Raw genomic sequence first — 19,103 nt, forward strand, 5'->3', positions numbered from 1 at the left:
TGCTAATTCTGGTTTTTGAAATGCAGTCAGGATGGCTTAAAAATACAAAAATACATTTGTATCAAGGAATGCTATTATAATTTTAAGCTCTTTTGAAATGATTGAGAGACTGACATTAGGGCTGTGATCCAAAGTCAGCATAGATGACAGTGCTGTCTTATTCTGTTGTCATTTTTGTTGCAGCCTGCTTTTCAATGGCATATTTCATTCCATCATTAAACATTTGCTGATTTTCTAATACCGATGTTTTCTTCACCTGAATATTCATCTTTTCTCACCCTACACTTAGTGGGTGTCTTTACTCATTTTTAGCTTCACTCTTCTTCATTCTTGACATATTGTTTCCTTCTGTACATGTCTTCATTTGAAAGAATCTGTTGTCATCAGAGCTTTTCTGCCAGTAATGCAAGATGGATGGCTTCTCCTCCAGTGAAAGATAAGGGCCAGCAAAATGCCAGGGAGGACTGGAAGGGCAGCCAGGAAAGCTGGAATGAGTCTGAGAATGTGTCTGTCTCGTAGGTCTGTATAGCTGTTGTTTAAAAAAATGATCTTAGGAGATGTTCTGTTTTGTGAAGTGACTCTCTTTCTTCAACTAATTGAGAGCCATAGATTGAGGATTCAAGTTGAAATTGTCTGAGCATTTCAGAACTGAGTATTTTCAGTTCAGTTGTTAACAATTTATGAAGGTGTTGCTTCAGAGGAGTGGTGCACTTGACAGAAAGGTTTATTTGCACCATTGAATTTTGCTTGGTTTTAGAAGGGGGAGCATTACAGTCTTTTTCATGTGTTTATCTGGTTTTGAAAACAGTATCATAAGATAAACTTTTACCTTTTAAACCAGTTTTGTGTGTTGTTCTTTTTCAAAACATTATGCAGAGTTTGCTACTTCTTTGATTTTTTTTCCTCTCAGTGCCAGAAGGGATCGGTGTGGGGAGGAGCTCTCTGACTGGCTGGGGGGGTTAGGCAAAGAAGCTAGGCTGGGGAACGTTATCGTCACCTTTCTACCTCCTGCCAGGAACAGTCTGATATTGCCCTCACTTTGCAGTGTCTGCTTCACATTTGGTTGACTAAATGCGAATGATGTGTACTTGAGGTGATTAGATATTTGGATTTGCTGTGGTTGTGCCTTCCTTTGGTTTTGATCTGCTATGTTCTCTCCCTCCACAAGTGAGGAGCCAGTAGTATTTTTCTGAGGCTAGAAAGCTGCTGTCCTTTGAGTAAAAATGCTAAATAGTATGTAATACTGATGAATCCTCACAAAAACTTGGAATTGTTAAAATATATTTCCCATAAATAGTCTCTCCCTATGTGCTTCTGCACTTAATCCTGAGCTGAGATCTGTATGCCATAAAGACACCTTGTCTCTCTGGCAGGGTCAAATTGGGATTCTCCTTCCAAATGCTGATCATTGTGTTTTTAGGAAAATAAAAAATCTGAAGAAGTGTTGGCGAATGCTAAGAATTCTTGCAGAGAAGTTAGCTGGCAATTTCCCATATCTCAGGTTGGTTTTCTCCTGCAGTGTGGATTGGAATCTTTGGTATCGCTCAAAGCTCCTTTTCCCAAACAGGCAGCGCAAAACAATTTCCAAATTACTCTGTTTCTTGATATACTTTATACTTCACTAATATACAAAGAGAACATACATGTCCAGGTGATAATTGTGTTTGATCCATGCAGTATTAAATGGTTTTGGGCAATTTACAACAAGCTTCGTTTGAGAGAATAAAGTTAAGTATTCTAACTTTGTACATAAGCTACATTGCATGGAAAAGGTGAATAGAGAGAGGAAGCAAAGGCTGTTGTTATTTATGGCTGTTATTTATTTAGTCATTTAGTCTATGTGTATGTCTTTGTTCATTACTGGATTATAACTGTGTGCATTTTGCTATCTGTCAGATATTTTGTCCTGCACAAATTGACAAACCTGAAATTTCTTGATACTCGGAAAGTAACCACGAGGGAGAGAGAGGAAGCCTTGATAAGAGGCGCCTTCATGAAAGTGGTTAAGCCCAAGGATGCTAAGGTAGGAGAGTAAATGAAAGTAATAAAAATAATATGACTCATTAACACTATTATTAAATAACTTCAAGAGCCTGGCTGCATTTTTTGCTAAGGTAAAAACTAACAGGTGAAACTTTTCAAATGAAAGGATCGGTAAATGTGGTCAGATGGGGGACAAAAGCCTTAGTAATTTTTGGGTGGTTTAATACACAGATTTGCAGGTACATGTCTAATGGGCTATGGCCATGTTATCAAATTTCTGGTTTCAATCTCTGTTGCACACAGCAAAGTAACTAATATATGTCACTGAGCTTAAAAGGATATTTTTACCCTGTCCCAAGGAAGTGTAACAACTGTGTGATATATACTTTTGTGAAAGAATGTGACTTTTTCTGGCAAGTTGTCACCTGCCTTGTATGTTAAACATCTACTGCAGAGCTCACACCTGTGGTGTTTATTGGCTTTTAGTGGACCAGTTGATTCTAATTTTGTATGATGTTGTTTAAAGTGGCGTCCTGCTAATAAGCATTGACAACATCAGAGAGACAGTTTTGGTAATCTGAGCATTTAATACAGCTTCCATCAAGTCTGGGCATCTTGCTGAAGCAATCACAATGTGAATGTGAATTCTCCACTTTGCCTTCTTTTCCCATTGTTGATCAATACGTGATAACAGCAATCTGAGGGTGCTTTAGTACTGCAGATCTTCCTTAGAACTCCGCTCAAGTTTTCAGTGTACTTGCTTTCTGTTTGCTGTTTTTTTCTCTAAAGCATACCATCAATAATTTATTGCAGATTTCCAATAATGCTGAATAATAATGTAGTGGTATGGAAATGCACTGTTTGGTAGCATAACAGTGTTGCTGGATAAATGCATTATCATGAGTACAATTGCAGTGCATTGCAAATTAATTCAGACTGATTAATTTATAACTACTAAAATGTTAACAGTTCTGATACAAACATTGCTTTGATATGTTGTTTACCACTGCCTTTAGCTATTTCAGCTTTATATATGTAATAAATGAATTAATTTATTTTTAAGCTGTGGTGGAGATCTTTTTCACAGCAAACCATCTTTGAATCTGGCCAAATGCAACAGCTGAATTGTGTTAGGCATAGCATACCTATGTCATCTTTTACAATTCTATCTAGTCAGATTTTGGATCTGGTGAAATTTTTTTTAAAATTTGTCTAACATCTTTTGTTTAAGAGTCTATTTTGTCAATTGCATCCAACTTAATAGTGTAAGAGAAAAAATAGTGTCTCTCAAATTTGAAGTTACTTTTCTGGATTAAACCTCTTTCTAAGTCAATAGCTAAGGGTAAATTACTTAACAAATTTAGGGATAACATCTTTATCTTTTATATCTACAATTGAACCTCTTGTATAGTTTTGAATTATTTACCCACTAAGTCTTATGATAAACCATACATTTATTTCAGAAAATTTGCAGAAGGCTCCAATTTACTGTTGTTATTGCCATGCTAAAGAGTTTTTTTTCTTCTTTATAAGTGGTTCAGTACAAATTACTGATGGTAAAATCATTGTAAATGATTTTCATGGCATGAATTAATGCTTCTTAAGGTGCTACAAAATTACCCTCATCATACTATATTATATACGAATCACAGAAGTGGCTAATTTAAAATAAATATTAAATTTGATGCAGATATTATAAAGCACTACAAATTGTTTTGAATTTGTGCTTATTTCCTACGATATTCATGGTTGTAGTACACATGCATGCAAACTCTGTCTGAGAAGACTCACAGAATTTTCTCTGCATATATGCTTTGAGATGCAGCTAAGTATGGATATAGCTATTGACAGCTCTACTCAAAGACCACAGCCAGCAGCATTCCTCCATATATTGCAAAGATGATGTGCACAGTAACTGCACTTTCAAATTCTGGCATGTGTTATACATTGCATACACAATGGGTTTTTACTCTTTAGCCTTCACATTTCCTGGGTCTTGTGTTCTCTGTTCACCAGTTCCACTCCCACATAGCTGTCAATATTTTTGACCAGCTTCAGCCAGATTCAACAGACAGATAGTGGTAATATATTTTAAGCTTTCTGAAACTAGTTAGAGATTACACCTTGATCCAAACTCAGAGGAAGATTGCAGCATTTCCAGTATTCGTCATCCAAAAAACTCCATAATAAGTTGACCTAGTGATGTATAAGACATTGATGATAATGAAATTCCCAATTTTTTTTGGAATTTGGGTTTTTTTGCCTTTCACCTAAGGTGGGAGCCACTGTGTCAGCCTATGCTTACTGGGAAAGGAGATGAAGTGATTAGTATTTATGTTGGTGGATGCCACATGAAAATCTTCTGCCAGATGTAGTAACAACAGTGGGCCTATCAGACCTGCTTTTTCAGGAAAAAAACCCCTAAAAACAACAAACCAACAAAAAATCCTAACTTCTGCTGTGGCTTTATTTCCCCCCATTATGATAAGCAGGAGATGGTATGGCTTATTCAGCATAAAAGGCAGACTGATGATCTAAAGAGGCTGTGATGTGGGGAGTTGTTTTCATTTTAGTCTTGACATGAAATACTTGGGAGAGCAAAATACCCCACGAAGAAAAAATACACAAAATGAGAATAAAAGCAAGAAATTTCCATCTGACTAGCTTGTGTTTACTCAAATGTGAAACTATCTAGCAATCACCAGTCATCACTAAGTCATAAATATTTTATTTTGTATAAATTTTTTTTTACTTTCATTTTTCCCTATTTTTTAAACAGAACACTACACTTTCTTGTGCTTTGCTTCATTTCATCCTTTGTTGAAAATGCATCTGTTTGTGATATGACTGTCTTATGGAAAGACACAATCATTTATTAGAAAACAGTTTAATGTCACAATGCAGTATTCCTTCTCACTATGTAAGTGACCTAAACTTCAATATTCTGTTATGTTTATGTTTTCTTTTGTCAAAATATTGAACATTGTATCGTGCCTGCTTTTAATAAAGATTGGGGAAGTCTGGCTGGATAAGAGGCATTGAGCCAGATGAGGAAGCCTTGTTTAATGACCAGACCATGACCTCATTTCACTGGCATAAGTGTAGATCAAAGTGGAAGATGCCTGTCCAGTGTGAAGTGTGTTTCTGGGCATGACAGCATTTCACATCAGAAAGACAGCTCAAGAATACGACAGTCAAAATTGCTTAATTATGTCCCGGCTTTGTAATTATTCATCTGTGCTTTTTCAAAGAGTACAGTTGTCATTTCTTGACGTAATTATTTACAACTGTACCCCTCTTTGGTTTAGAGGTATATGAATTGTGCTTCCAACTGTTTCATTTTTCAAACTTAGAGATGCAAAGCAGAATGTGATTTGAGAAAATATTTTAAGACTACACATTTTTACGTTGCATATGATATAAATAAAAAAATGAAATTATGGTGTATCAAAGTACATAATTTCATATTTTAAAGGTCTGTATTCATGATCATTTAATCTAGATGATAAAATGTGGATATATCCATTAAAGTGTGTTGCTATGAATAGATATGCACTGTCATAAGTCTCTTTAAATATAAATTTAATTACTTAATACCGGGTCAGCCTGCTTGCTTTTATAAAATACATATATTTCCCAGTATTTCTCAACCCCTCTTCCCAACAAATATTTTTTTACTTACTGCATTTCTAAGGTTAACACTTTCATCCATTTAATTTATGGTGGTGAAAGAAAGCAGAAGCCATTTGGTCACCAGTAACAGTTTTGCAGCTTGTAGGGCCAAACCATTGGCAGGTTTCCTTAGATATACTTCCATGTAACAAACTTAATATTAAATGGAGTTATTCTGCTTCCTTGCAGCTTTACCAAAAGCATCTTGTCCACTGGCTGTAAGGGAACTCTTAACAAAAGGCGGCAGTGTAGGTGTTTTGAATTTTTCAGTATTTTTCCACTCTCAGATGCATTGTTTTCATCACAAGTTATAATTATGAAACCTGACATTGCAGTTGTTCTCTAAGGAACCAAGATGGAGACACTGAAGCAGAAAGGCAAGTCTAATATCTGCATTCCATGTAATAAATGTCTGTGATTCATGCCCACACTGTTACTTGAAGGGTAGGAGGAGATTATTTTATTATGATAGAAAGAGTAAATATTTAGGCAATGCCGTTTAAGAAATAAGGTGAGATAAAATCTACAGTGTTGCTTTCAGTTGGCAGTATTCTTGTGTTTAAGCTCACAGGAAAAGCTCATTATCAAAGTGGCCAATGATGATATATGCTTCTATTAAAATCAGATGAGGCATAAGGAATGATTTGAGTAATTTTTGTCCCTAACTATTTAACAAGAATCATACTTTTCTTGAACAGATATATTCTACCTGCTTCCATGAATATAGGCAAAACATTTTTGCCAGTGTATCTCATGGATCTTTTTACCCCCTCCCTAAATTAGGAAAATAAGGCTGGTTTTTAAAAAGTAAATGAAAGGAGGCAGATAAAACTTTGGAGAGCATCCGCATTGCTCACAATTTTTTTCTTTTTACCATCGCCATAGTGTAGAGATCTTGGTTTATGAATTTAGAGCATTTGAAGAATATGCAGAGTAAAGGGCTTCTAAAGTGTAAAGAGTCATTGTGTCAGTGAACTGCTAGCTCATAAGATACCTCTTTGAGAGAGCTTTCCCATAACAGGGATTCTTATTGTCAGATGTCAAAATTTCACATACCAAAACAGAACAAGGACACAAATTTAAGACTGCAGCCTAGACTGTGATGCAGTAAATAATATTTACTTCAAGGACATTGTAGCAGTCATGCAGTCATCCATTTTTCTCTTTGGAAAGTTTAGGTATTTTAAGCAGAAGTCCATAACATGTTTGGTTCATAACCTACTGTAATTCCTGCTGTCAAGAGGGAAGAATAGACACGTGTGGGTCATATATGTATTAGGGTAGGGAGAAAGAGTCTTCTTCAATGTTGGTTCTTATGTTGATATTTCTTAAAAAACACCCTCATATGTTCTTTGGGCATGTACTATGTGGACTTCATTTCACTATCTTAATTGCTATTAAATATGCAGAATGAAAAAGATGATGTCTCTTTCCTAAAATTATTCCCTTAAAAAAAGGTACATGATTGTCATGAAGCCCCATGTCATTTTAGCCATTAATGATCCCAATGCATTTTTCAGATAGGAAGGGGTGTTATTCCTGGAGCTCTGGCCTCAATCCAGTTCAGGTGATTATATTCTGCCTCTATGGATTTCTCTACAGTCTCAATTTACTAAGGCATTCTTCTCCACCTTCTGCCCTAAACTGTTCTGTAATGTTGCAGTGTGCTAGTTAACCAGCTGCTGCTTTGCACCTGAAAAGTGTGTGTCCTTCAGTAGTAGTGAGCAAATCGATCCCTTGGTAAGACTTAATATTTGTAAAGCACTTGGAAATCCTCTGATGAATGGCAGTAGGCACAGTATATTATTGATGCCTCCATTTAATTGAAGAAACTATTGTGACAATTTGTTTATTACTGCTCGGGGTTTTTGGTGTTTTGGTTTTTTTTGGTTTTTTTTTTTTAAATTTTCATTTGTGGGTTCAGATATAAGTAAACTTCAATTATTAGATGCTGTAAGTGTATGGTCTGGCTTTTGTAATGTAACTCAGTCTATTTAATAAAATGCCATTCAGCAGAATGTAACAGCATGGTATCAAACAGTAGAATCACAATTGTCTTAGAGTCTTAATGGATCATTATGGCTAGAGTTTTATTTTATATGGATTTTTTTTTGTTTTTGTTTTGGAAATAGAAACACTGCTGGAGTACAAGCAGACGCTCTTGTTCCTCTTTTCAGAAAAACTAATGGAAAGTATCTCATTATCAGATGACACCAGTGTTAAGCACGGGAGTTGTTCATATGTTGAATGTTGTAAAAAAAGAAAAATGTATTTAATATGGCGTTGGCAAAACTCTTTGCTAGCTTATGGCTATTCTTATATTCCTATAGGTGATTCTTTTTTTTTTTCCTGGACCTTAAGACACAATATGTCTAATGTACTCTCAGTAATTTTGGTGAGTTATTTGCATTGAAATAGTAGTAGTCTTAAGTTAGAATATATGTTAAGTTTTAGCACGGAAACAAAGGTCCAATTATAATTATTTTTTTATTCTGTAATCTGTTTGTCACAGCAATATTTCTGAGAGAGAAAATCAGTGGCAAACTATCACTACCATAGGATCTACCTGGAATTTTGTACATATACATGCACCTGTTTTAAAAGTTGGAAAGAACTGTCATGGCTGATTTTACATTTATTGCTTGTTTTGACTGTGGTTGGATGTCACAGTTTTCACAGCAGGCTCTGCAGTGTATTTGTGTGCTGTGTTAAGGCCTGGCTTCACTGTTTCACTGCCCCATGAGAAGTTCCCCAGCTGTTAGAGATAAGCGTGGTCAGAAGGGCCACTGCCAATGAAGACAAAGATGATTTGTTGTTGTGATCTTCTCAGGAGTGTATCTTGCAGCAAGAAACAACTGAAGAACCACGACTTCATCACATGAAATGGGATGCAAGCACATCATATAGCATCTTATTGTGAAGTGAATGCTAGGGTTTTGGTTTTTTTTGGTGTTGCTATTGTCAGAGGGATGGCATGAGAGGACAGGAACAAAGGGAAAGGTAAAACAAATACACTAATATTTCTAATCACTTTGGAAACAGTGCAAATGCCTAAAAATAGCAGCCTGGTGCCATTTTACATACTCTAAAGTATACAGCAGGCCCCTGTAGGGATGGCAGATAAGTATCTTACATAGGAGATGTAAGTTTTTCTGAAGCCACCATGGGAGACCAGGCACAGGTACTGTAGAGTGGCTAAAACAGCAGTAGAAGCTTGTGTTTAAGCAGCTGGATCCTGCCTTTCCTGTTGTGGTAAAAAAAGAGATCGTGTGCTTGAAATATTGGCAGGTCAAGAACACCAGAGCATTATAAAAAATAATCCTTCCCTTCACTAACATCAGCCACAGTGTGGTCCAAGAGTCAGATAGGGCTGTGATGAGGTCATCTCCTAAAAGCTCAAGCATATCAGTCATTCTCTCTTCATTAATGACTATGAACATGACCAATTTAAAGCTGGTTTATGAGTTATTTCAGGAAAAAAAAAAAAAAAATTTGTTTTCAGAGAAGGCCTAATATTTCTGCCGTTGTCTCCACCCTTACCAGAAATGTATAGGCCAAAGGGATATTTTGTAAGAAATCCTGAACTTTTTTGCTTATGAGTTTCTAAAACCGCTCCCTTTGCCAAAGAAAAAGGATTCAGCACAGTTTTATCTGCTCCCTTAAAATGATATTGGAGTCACAGATTCTGGTTCCAGTTCCTGAATGTTAACTGAAGCTGATGCTAATGTTTTCTAATTGTGTCCATCTTGCAGACAATGGGTCTGGCATAAAATCTTTAAGATTTGGTGATTTACGTTACGGATCTGTGTTTCAGGGGAAAATCAGGGGTTCATTGTGTGGATAAAAAGCTAAATAATATTTGTGACTGAGGACTGGTGTTATGTGTGAAGGAATTAGTGAGATTATAAAACTTTTGCAGTTAACTGTTGCCTTAATTTATCTTATTTATCCAAGAAGAATGTTCATAGGAAAACAAATTATAATTAACTCTGTAATTAGAAATGTCTCTAAAAATAAATAAGAAAAATGTCAATTATGTTTCAAAAATGGTATTGCTTTGAATCCTGTTTTTGTGAATGATCTGTTTTAGAGGTAGGTTTTCTTGAGACTTTAGCAGACAGGGTATCTGTCCTTAAGTGATATGCATTTAATTTTTAAATGTATATAAGGTATGCTTCAGTTGTAATGTATTAAATGTCTTTGTATCAAGGAACCTAGTAAAGGCACGTGCATTGTCCCAAAGATGATTCATTTCTCTTTCAACCTTGGTGGGGTTTGAAAACCTTAGGCATTCTTTCTTGTAAAAGAACCTGTGGGTATTTGCTTAATAATTAAATTACTGTTGCCTTTGTGTTGCTAACTTAGGAGCTCGAAGCAGGAGAATAAGTTTTCTGGTATGTCAGTATAGCAAACTATGCTATGTATCTTACTCTGGTAAATTTCATTAGGAAATGTATCATTTGGGTTTAAATAAGAGGTAAATTCAGAACTGGGAAATTAAGACTTTTTTTCTTCACACATTATAAGACTAAACATACAACTTTGTTCATGTAACAGTTACAAACAGTTCACTGTGTAGGCCAAATGCTCTCTAATGCAGTAAAATTAAGAAATAATATGCTTTGAAAGTGATTTATGAGTGTGGTTAAACTGCCAGATTTACAAAGAAATAGTTCAGATCTTGGGAAGCCTCAGGAGTCACGTCAAAAATGAATTTGACCATGATTTAAACTGCTACTTTTCTTACATGACATTTAATATGTGTACTTTGGAGGCCCATATGTCTTTAATAAAATAGCATTAAGTTTTAAATATGATATGAATGCAGTCAGTTTCTAAATTCATAACCTTTTCCACAACTCCAAAATGCTAACCAATAAGGGAGTCATACATGCAATAAAACATAAACCTTAGAAAATAGTTTTTTATTAGGACAGTTAGACATTTGGCAGCTGAGTTGTAATATAATAAATACATGCAGCCAGTGTGGGTTTATCAGTCTTTGTTTACACTGTAAGCAACTGGGACCATACAACTAATTATAACTGAGGACCAAAGGTCATCATAAGTATATTTTGTCCAGTGAATCTGTGCTTGCTAGGCGAATCTTATAAGTAAGAAAAGTAATTTATTAAAAAGAAACACTACAGTATGCTTCCCAGTTGAGTTTGTCAGAGAATATAATGTTTATTAGAAAGTCATATACTTTAAAACTGTTCTGAAGTACTAAGCACTTCAAAAATCATGAAAGTATAGACATTAAAAACCATACACAATTTACAAAGGATTTCAATATTCAGCAAATGGTGGCCAAAAGAGTTCAGTGTTTCATGAAAACAGCAAAATGGGAGTCCTGTCTATGCTGAAGTTAATAAAAGAATGCTATCATATTTTAAGGGGTATTTTTTTTGCAATTTGAGGTGTTTTACTAAGTTTGTTAAAATAATGTATTTTAACATTACTTTCTGAAACAGAAGCTAGCCCACAGCAAAACCATCTTTCTAGGTAGCTTGAGCTTTTACTCAGAACAGCAAATTCTGGTTTGCTTGTTGAGTTCCTCTGTTTTTTCAACATGTACAGAACAATACTCCAAGCCTGTTCACATTTTCTAGGTAGTCTGACTTTCTAAAGAAAGCTATTGAAATGGTGTGGGGGTTGTGAAAAGACAGATTTTCTGTGTACTCAAAAGTGTGTGGGGAGGTGGGGCATAAAAACTTGATTGTGGTATACTTTTTCCTTCAAAATGCTTCAGTGATTCGATTTCTGGTTAGTGTGTGGCTTTAGAAAAATGAGAAAAACGAAATTAAAAAAGTCTGCTCTGAGATGTATTGCAAAGTATATATTCAAATGCTAATCTCTATTCCTCCAGAATTATGGGTTCCCTAGAGCATCCAGAAAATTATTAGCAGCATGTAATCCAGCTCAGTTTGAATGCATCTTTACTCTGTTAGCCAAATCTTTACATAATACAAATCATTCTACCTATAAAAGCACAAATATGTTATTGTTCTCAACAGGCAATTTAATGCAGCTATAGGGAGGAGAATAAGAGAAAAGAAGATTACAAGCTAGCTGATCATGCTTTTATTTCTCTTAAATCTCCCAGCATTTCTCTGTGGTTGTACTTGTTTAAATATTGTACACAACTGTGCTCTCTATATGATTTGGAAAGCAAATCAGCCTAAATATGAAGTTTCAATAGGTGTAGTTTTTAGGGGATTTGATACATTTATCACAAATACACATTTTACTCCAGAAGCAGTGCTGAACCTGTAATCTTTTGTCTTTTTTCTTATAATTCTTTTGAAGACTCCAGTTTTGCTGTAGAGAGCTCAGTTATATTTGCCACCCAGTTGTGCAGATTTAGCTATAGAATAGCTATTAAAGTTAATTTTTTGGAGGGTTTTATCAAAAGGACTATTAGTGTGAATACACACAGGAAGCATACGAACAAGGGAGAAACCCATTTTATTGAAATAAAACACAGCTATCTCCAGTCAAGCTGTGGAGTCAGGATCCTGCTCCAGTGGAATTACACAAATGGGACAAAGTTTAGCTGTCACAATTCTTGTAAGCAAGAAGGCAGATCCACTCTGGCATATGTGTGCGAACTGTTGACTTTTATTGTTACATTCTGCTGTATTATGCCTTGCAGTATTTTGCCACCAGACTCTAGCTTGTGACTCTCACTGTAAAGTTTTGCATCTATATGATAATAATGCTTTTGCTCTTTTGTGTTGCTTTCCTTATTTTCCACTAAGCATGTGTCCTTATGTTATACATCTACTACCTGATCACCAATGATTGGAAATTTATTTATTAGCTCATACATAAACACTGTAAAATGTTTAGATATGAGTAAGCAGTTGGCCTATTACTATTATTAATTGCACACAGACAATGTGAACTAAATGTAGGTTTTAAAGTGAAAGGTGAAGGCACTAACACAAGAGAAATCTGTCTAGCAAAAAGAATGGAATAGGAGAGGCAGTGAATGTTCCTATTCTACCTGTTTTCATCAAGCCCATCAAGCATGAACTGGAAGAAACTGTACATAATTCAGTAGAAAAAAATATAATTTCTGAGTTAGAAATAGGATGTCACCTGCATGTTTTGCATTTAGCTACAGGTCAAGTCCATTGGATTGTTGAACATAAAGCATAGAATATATTTGCTGCTGAGTCTTAGAGTTGTTCTTGCAGAACTTGCTCGCTTTGCGTGCATTTTGGCCGGAGTTTTGTGCTTTCCTTCAAGACCTTCCTTGTTCAAGGGAGGTCTAACAGGCCACAGTATTAATCCGATGCCCCAGGACTGCTCAAATTTTTAACTATCTTGCTTTTGTATAATATCTTCCAGCTTTTTCCTTTCCTCTTATGTGATAATTTCTCATATCTTTATGGTCTGAATAATACTCTACAAGGCTATTTCTGCTAAATAACAAGTCTAAGATATTGTGTGCAATTTTGAAAGATGGAATGCTCTAAAAGGCTAGGCAAAAGCACTGTATGTGTGACACAAAATTTGTCTTTCCCGTGGAGAAAACCTTTGAATCCACTTTTACGTCTGTTGAGGAGGCTCTGAAGGAGTAGTCTGCTGTGTGAGCAATAGAAACAAATGTAGATTTGTGCCATGTCAAATGGTCATTCCAAAGCAGAACTCATTGAAATCTCTGCATGTGTAGTTCTAGTTTCAAAACAACCAATCAATCATTTTCTAAATATAAAGAAATATTGCATTGGCAAGATTTTCAGCAGCAGCTATACAGGTAATAACCTGAGAGGAGTACTTTGGGTTTTATTGTTTCTCTCTGACAGTAGAGAACTCGTACAGGGTGAGAAAATAATTCAAATTGTGAGTAAGAAAATGTCTTTAAATAGAGCTCATGTGCTAGGCCAGAATGGTGCATGCTTTCTCAGTAAAGGACACACCTAACTTTCTGGGAAGCATTGCTGCAAGGCCATTGGCAGTTTCAAAGTAAGGAAAAAAAAAGATAGAATGAGTTTTATTTTCCTGATTTATTTTTGAACATGAAACTAGGTATGTTATTTTTCATAACAGCTTTCTGATTTAAAGGCAAGAGCAACATAGCTTTTTGTGTCTTTTTCTGCCCCATATGTTTACCAGTCTCTCTGGAGAGAACTTCTGAAGACTTGTTGTTTATGTGAAGTGGCGCTCTTTCCTCCACCTCCCTGCAAGCAGAAATGAATAGATACGTTGTTGGTAGAGAACTTACTTGCTTTGTCCTCTTGAGGTCATATTCTGGCAAGCGGGAAGTCTATTTTTTGATTTGATAAACCCCTAGTGGAATATGGTTTGGCTTGTAAAAACTGCTGTACACAGAGCCAATGGCTGTCTTGTCCTTTATAGCTTGGTCTTCTACCTTCTGCCCAGAATTCAGGGGAAACCAATGATCACTGGCTGAGGCAGTGTCATATGAGAACTGCTGAAAATTTATGGAGCTCTAATTAAACCTCAAATGCACTAATTCAAGCCCTATAAATCTTGTGTAATACTGGTCCAGTGAAGGTATCATGAGGGCTGATGTGGTCTGGGAGAACAAGGCCCATGCGTAATCTTCTTTGCAGTTTTACAGCTGGGAAGCAATTATGTTGCAACCTAGGCTGTCCAGTGATCCCAAAGATAGTTCATAGATGTTAATTAAGTTTACTTTTAGTCGGGGAATGTTGAAATGTTTTGTACAGATAGACCAGCTATTACAAACTTGAAAAGTCAGATTTCTTTTTTTGGCTTCCCTTGGTGGGGAAAAGGTTCAGCTGAGGATTTTGCCTATACTGCAGTTACCTGAAGGTGAGAGTAGTTTCTTCCAAGCCATGTATCAATAACAACAATGAAAACACTGGATGCATGATATAACTATTCTGTGTGGCAGAAAAGATTATACTTTCATATGCTCTCCTAAAGAAATAGATTAATCAAATACTAATATGCCATGTAAATTGAAAACTAGCTACTTAATCTCAAGATGGAGAAGAGCTTAAATTGATGGTGTATCATTTTTTTCATCTATAATATTATCATGGTGGAATAATTTTAGTTGGTAGAAACTTGCTGTAGTGAGAAAAAAATAAATAATTTACTTATCCCCATGACTTCACTTCTTGGCCTAGGAGGAAGGGCCACCCCTTTGTATCTGTAGTAAAATCCTGCCTGTGATGCAGTGACTAGAAGCAATTGACATTATCAGTAGAGCCAGGATTTCATGCTTTCTCTTCTACACTATTCAAAGAAATACTTATTTTTTCTGATGCAATTTGTATTGGAGAAGGCTTATTTTTGCTAAAGGGACTATGGACTGTGTGTTTGGCTTCCATGTAGGCCTTCAGTGCTGGTTCTTCTCCATACAGAAACAAGTCAGAAAAACAGCATAATCACTTTTTGCTTTGTTAGGGGCATAGTAAACCTGTCTATCAAGAAAAGCAGATGGGCCAGGTAAAAAGAAAATCTTGTACTCATAAGGCAGCCTGTGAGCATAAGATACCATTGTTGGAGGATTGGTAGCATGGCCCTGATGTGAATCTTGTGTGCAGATTCAGACATATGTTTGTGTGCTATTGCCAGCCCTCCAGGATTTAAGAAGGTTTTTTGAAGGCTAAGAGCTTCGTTGTCTTTACAAAATCTTTTCTTTCTCCGGGTTCTGTATATGTTGAGAAGTCTTTTAAAGCCCTATGTCAGATCTGTTCTTCGTGTGAAGTCTTTATAAATATTTATATAGCCCTGCTGAGGAAGAGTCAATCCATTAGAGTGCTTTAGGCTAAGATTAGCACTTGTGAAGCCTATTTAACCAGATACGAGTTTACTTTATTTAATAACGTGAAAGAGATAGTAAAAGAAAGCTTCTTTATCAGATAGTGGTAAGATCCATGAAACAGGTTTATTAATGTCTAACTATCAAATTATACTTGCCTTAAAATTCATGGAAGTAGCATAGTAATTGCCTATTTGATTTCAGGCAGATTAACATGCTTGTTAATGTTGAAGCTGTTTTCAGTGTGTGCAAGGCCCTCGATGAGGTCAGCAGCCAGCCCTGCTCATGGGGCAGTGCTGGTCTGAGATTGTATGGCAGCTGATGCTGGGTTTTCTTTTTTTTCTTTTTCCTCCTCAAATATTTTATGGTGTTCATGCAGAAGCATCTTGTGATTCATACTTAACTCATACAGATATCCAGAGATATATGAATACTTGCCACAGGGAACTCGCACGTGTAGAAGTGGAGTGAAACAGCATCAAGGTAGAGATAGTAAGGACTGTTGGCCTGCTAGGGGTCCAACACTGCTAGCAGGCTGAAGATTTCTTGTATAACTGTTAACTTCTAGCAAAAAAAATAAGTGTATTTTTGCATAGTACAGACCTCTGGTAACACTGGAGACAAGTCTCCTAGGCAGAAGGATAACTTTATGGTTATTTTTGCAGACCTATATAAAGGGTAAATATACTTTGAGTTCAGTCACATCTGCCACATAAGGGACGCCAGTTATTGCATGTGTGGATGTCTATTTATAGTAACCATCCAACCACATACCTCTGGAACAACCATTTCCTTTAATTTATGTATATTTATTATCCTTGAATCTCTGGTATGTTTTCAGAATTCTCTTGGCAGTAATATGAGAGGTTTGTAGCTCCTGAAACCATCATATTGTCATATTTTATATGTACCCATGAGTTGAGTATTATACAATCAAGAAAACAGTTCTTGCTATTCCTTTGTTCTCTTTCCACCCTCCTCCCCTCCTCTAGACTAACATCTAGAACATGTTAGTCCTGAATTCCTTTTATATCACTCAGAGAAAGAGACTTTGAGAGACAATTGTTTCAAGGTGAATCTTCATTTCTTCTAATTACAGCCTGTGAAATAAGAAGTGATGAATGCAGTTCCTCAGTTCAGAGCCCAGCCACTCCCACCACACAAATTGGGGTTTTTTGTTTCTTTTGAACAAAGGCATTCAAATCTTCCTTTCTATTTCTCTACCCATCCCTACTTCCCAAAGTAGGGCTGAAAGACTCTCATAAATGGTAGGATTTGGAATAATCTTGAAGATGATGTCAGAACAACATGATTAAAGTACTTTTATGGTGCAAGAAAATGCAATAATACTGAAACATTTTCTTTGCAGTCACAACAGTTTAGGTTAGTTTGCTTTCTGCTGTGCTCTCCCCTTTACCTCCCTCTCTGGAAAAAATGTAGACTGTATTAGAAGGGCTTGTATTTTCAGGAATAACTTTTTCCCTGTTTAATGTGCTTGTTGCAGCCCTATAAATATCAATGGTGTAGACTGTTTCACTGTCATACATTTGACCTTTTTTTTTTTTTAATGAACCTCTGGCAGAAGGTACTGGAGCCACTAGAATTTTTATAATTGGCTCTTCTTTTAGTTCCCTTTGACTTATCTTCTGTTAACTGGGCTTTTTTTCTCTTTTTCATTAATATTTGTTCCTCTAATTAAGGTCATTACAGTAAGTAAGACTCAAAGTAGCAAGTGTAGGATTTAAACTTTAAATTTATTTTTGTTAAATTCATTTTTCTAAACACCTTTAAAGTTGGTTCAGTACAATCATAACTCCAAGTTCTTCAAGATGAAAAAAAGAAAGTAATTTTTATTTCTCTAATTCTCTCTCTTTTTTGAGTGACTAAAATATGGTAATTTGGTTTGTAAAGAGGACATCTGCTGGGTTTTTTCCACCTTAGATCTTCACTTTGGTTGTTAATGAGTAGAACTGTAGCACTTGCCCTTGAGAAGTGAAAACAGGCTGTAAGTGTGGAGAGAAGGTGACTGGGAAAATCTGAATAGTAAGCCCAGTATCCCTTTTTCTTTAAAACAGCATGCCTATAAGTTGCTTTGAGCAGCAATAATAGAAAGAATTTGTAAAAAACCAAGAAAAAGATAGAAAAGAAGTGGCTGAGTGTTAACTGAATTAGAGGAACCTAGAAGTGTAAACCAGTTTCTATTTACTTCTCTTATGGCATCAGAGAAGTACACCATCTTGAAGGAAGTTGCAAAAATTTTTGATAATGCCAAAGTTTCCATTACTGAGCAGCTGCACAGAAGGAAAGCCCTCTCTAAACCTTCTTAGCACAATCCAGTTAAAGCAGCCTTGTGTTTCCTGAATACTTTAACAATTGAAACACACCAATTAACACACATTAGTGGAAGTCAGGGACTTTTGTTAGTTGTAATTCAATGGATTCCACTTTAGTTAACAAATTCTGTCTCTTCAAGAACTATGTCCCTGGGTGATTATAACTGCTTGTGCCTGTTTTAAAGTACTTTTGGGTGAATTTAATCCATCTAGTAGTTCCACTTAAATATAGCCTTTCTGTGTAAGTCTTATCAAAAGGGAACGCATTTTTAATAGAAACACTGTGAGGGTTGTGTTTTATCACTCCATTTGTCTGACTCATATTAAGAAAGGTATAAGTTTTACATACCATCCCAAAGATAACAAGAGGTCACACAGCAAGCCCCACATTAGTTGCCTCTGAAGATCTGAGTCATGTTTTTCATATAAATCACATGGAATGGCCCATTATGAACACCTTGTAAAACTCAAAAGGCTTTATGATTGTTAATAGTTTTTGTGGTAGTGATTTACTGGCTAATTCGAGACAAAATATGTTGCAGTGTGGGCTAAGAGAATGTGTTATCCTATCTGCATAAATAATAGTGTGTTATTGGTTGTGCACTTCAGAAGCAAGTGGAATGTGTATTACCTTATATCTTCCAACTAGATTTGACATTTCAACTTTTACTTATGGCTTAAATCAACCTGGTTAGGGACAAAGTGTAAAGTTGAATCATGCATTAATTTTTTCCCCCTGCATGTTATCCATCACTGTACTAACCTGTGAACTAAATGTAAGTTGTAGCACTGGTAATCAGTCTGTAACTGCAATTTATTCAATTGAAGACCATCTTATTAGTGTAAAAATAGTTTCAAGCGACATTTTTATAATGACTGTGATAAAACTTTGATGTATCCTAAATGTGTGCAATGTAAGACATTTATAATAGCCCCAAGTGTAATATTAACACAGCCTTTTAATGCATGTAAAAAGAGATCAGTTAGTTTTGATTATATTACCCAATATAGGTTTGCTTCTCTTTCAGAGTTAAAGCATTGCTTGCTGCTTCTAAATGTCAAAATTATTGGAATTTGAAGACAGGTAAATGAAGTCCCATTTTTTGAGATGTACTGGGCAGGTACAAAGAGGCAAAGACGAATTACTCAGTTCATACATGGCCAGTGTCATTTTATCTGTGCTTTGTACACGTGGGCTCTGCTAGGTGCTGTCTCCTGCACTGGCAAAAATCTCTGGAGTTTAACTCCTGTGTCAGCTCAATTTTCAGCTTCTCTGTTGGAGGCATTATTCAAACAATGAACAGGTATGAACAGTGTCAATAGCATGGATATTGGTTTCTGAAGAGTGT

At 35.9% G+C, this 19,103-nt stretch overlaps 1 protein-coding gene across 2 annotated transcripts in view; it reads left to right on the plus strand.

Annotated features, from left to right (window-relative positions):
• Positions 1-19,103, plus strand: part of LRMDA (leucine rich melanocyte differentiation associated) — a 641,405-nt gene that overhangs the window by 388,729 nt on the left and 233,573 nt on the right. For both annotated transcript variants that reach the window (XM_048310523.1, XM_048310524.1), the window contains exon 5: positions 1,897-2,023. In XM_048310523.1, coding sequence (XP_048166480.1) covers positions 1,897-2,023 — 127 coding nt within the window. The remainder of the gene's footprint in view (positions 1-1,896; positions 2,024-19,103) is intronic.

This window comes from Corvus hawaiiensis, chromosome 8 (genome assembly GCF_020740725.1).
Source record: "Corvus hawaiiensis isolate bCorHaw1 chromosome 8, bCorHaw1.pri.cur, whole genome shotgun sequence".
Lineage (NCBI taxonomy): Eukaryota > Metazoa > Chordata > Aves > Passeriformes > Corvidae > Corvus > Corvus hawaiiensis.